This window comes from Daktulosphaira vitifoliae, unplaced genomic scaffold (assembly GCF_025091365.1).
Source record: "Daktulosphaira vitifoliae isolate Bord-2020 unplaced genomic scaffold, ASM2509136v1 Scaffold_2490, whole genome shotgun sequence".
NCBI lineage: Eukaryota > Metazoa > Arthropoda > Insecta > Hemiptera > Phylloxeridae > Daktulosphaira > Daktulosphaira vitifoliae.
Genome location: NW_026102050.1, coordinates 1 through 1,340, shown reverse-complemented (window position 1 = coordinate 1,340; position 1,340 = coordinate 1). Strand labels below are relative to the sequence as shown.

General features: G+C 28.1%; 1 protein-coding gene across 1 annotated transcript; it reads right to left on the bottom strand.

The window, feature by feature from the left end:
- Positions 1 to 139: 139 nt before the first annotated feature.
- Positions 140 to 1,334, bottom strand: LOC126909950 (trafficking protein particle complex subunit 10-like). Its single transcript, XM_050692355.1, has 6 exons — positions 1,303 to 1,334; positions 1,025 to 1,223; positions 851 to 962; positions 587 to 774; positions 279 to 485; positions 140 to 214 (listed from the first exon to the last, which is right to left on the bottom strand). The coding sequence occupies exons 3-6, from the start codon at positions 936 to 938 to the stop codon at positions 155 to 157; spliced, it is 543 nt and encodes a 180-aa protein (XP_050548312.1). The 5' UTR covers positions 939 to 962; positions 1,025 to 1,223; positions 1,303 to 1,334; the 3' UTR covers positions 140 to 154.
- Positions 1,335 to 1,340: the final 6 nt, after the last annotated feature.

Sequence of the window (1,340 nt, the reverse complement as noted above, 5' to 3'; positions counted from 1 at the left end):
CATAAGCTTTCTATTGTGTTGTTTAATTTACTTAAGTCGACATACATAATGAAGCATGATTTATACTTCACACTAGGGCCTGTCAAGACCAAATCTTATATTTGGATTTGTGATTTTTCGGATTACAAGGTACTCTTTTGTTAAAAGTTCTGGACTATAGGAGGTCTTTAGGGAATATTCTATAATCCGACAAATTTGATAGTTCGACACTGACCTACAAAACGTTTGTCGGATTACCGGGGGTCCACTGTAGTGTAATAACAATTACAATATATTACCTTTTTTAAGGAATAATACAAAAGAGGAGCAGTATGGTGTGAACATTCTTCCAAATTTAATGAATTTTTAACAGATTGGCAAATAGTTAAAATTTGAGCAATACATTGTAAAACCCAGCAGGCAATAGAACCAGGTGGACATTTAATTTCTAAAGTCGACAGATCACTTACTGCTTGATAAAGGAATGGTAATGCTCTTTCTGCTACCTATAAATATTTTAAATAGAATATAATATTTAAATAGTTATACCTTATATAATATATAAATTATATTAATTTAATTTATAAAATGTAAAATGTATACATACTAGCCATGGTTTTCGAGCAGCTATTAATAAAGATGCTTGTCGAGAAAATAAATAGCACCTAAATTCTAAGAATGATAATTTTTTTTTCTTGATAGCATCTCTTTGCTTACGACTTATTTTATCAATAAATAAAACAGCAGCCCATCGTTCTAGGGAGCCTTGAAATTCAGTTAACCATTCTGGCACATCTAATATTTTATATTAAGTGTCGAGTATACTTTAAAAAAAAAAAACATTTTTAATTAAAAAAGGATATTTACTCACTTCCAATTAAAGAGTTCAGTATAAATTGTGTATACATAGCATCTAGTTCATCATACTGAACTAATGCTTCATCATGAAGTCCAAGCATTTCTAATGCAAAAGCTAATTCTTCCTAGAAAAAATTACAAATATTTTAAATAAAAATAACATTAAATATTTTAAGAGTTCAATTACCTGATATAAAAAATACTTGCAAAAACTCCAAGATGGATCATTTCTCTGTTCTCTATAACTTCGTATGTAGTCTTCATACTTTAAAAAAAGTCTATCAAATGCAGTTAATGTTAACAGACGTACATTAGTTATTAATGCTCGCCATGCACTACTACCACAACGTAATTCAGATTTTGGTGGATTTATAACAGACAAACAACTATAAATTATTTTTAAAAATGTATTCAGAGAAAAATTTATTTCTAATATTAAAATAAACTTGATTTATATTTACTAACCGATCTGCTTTTTTTTCCGCAAAATCACTTTTAATTTT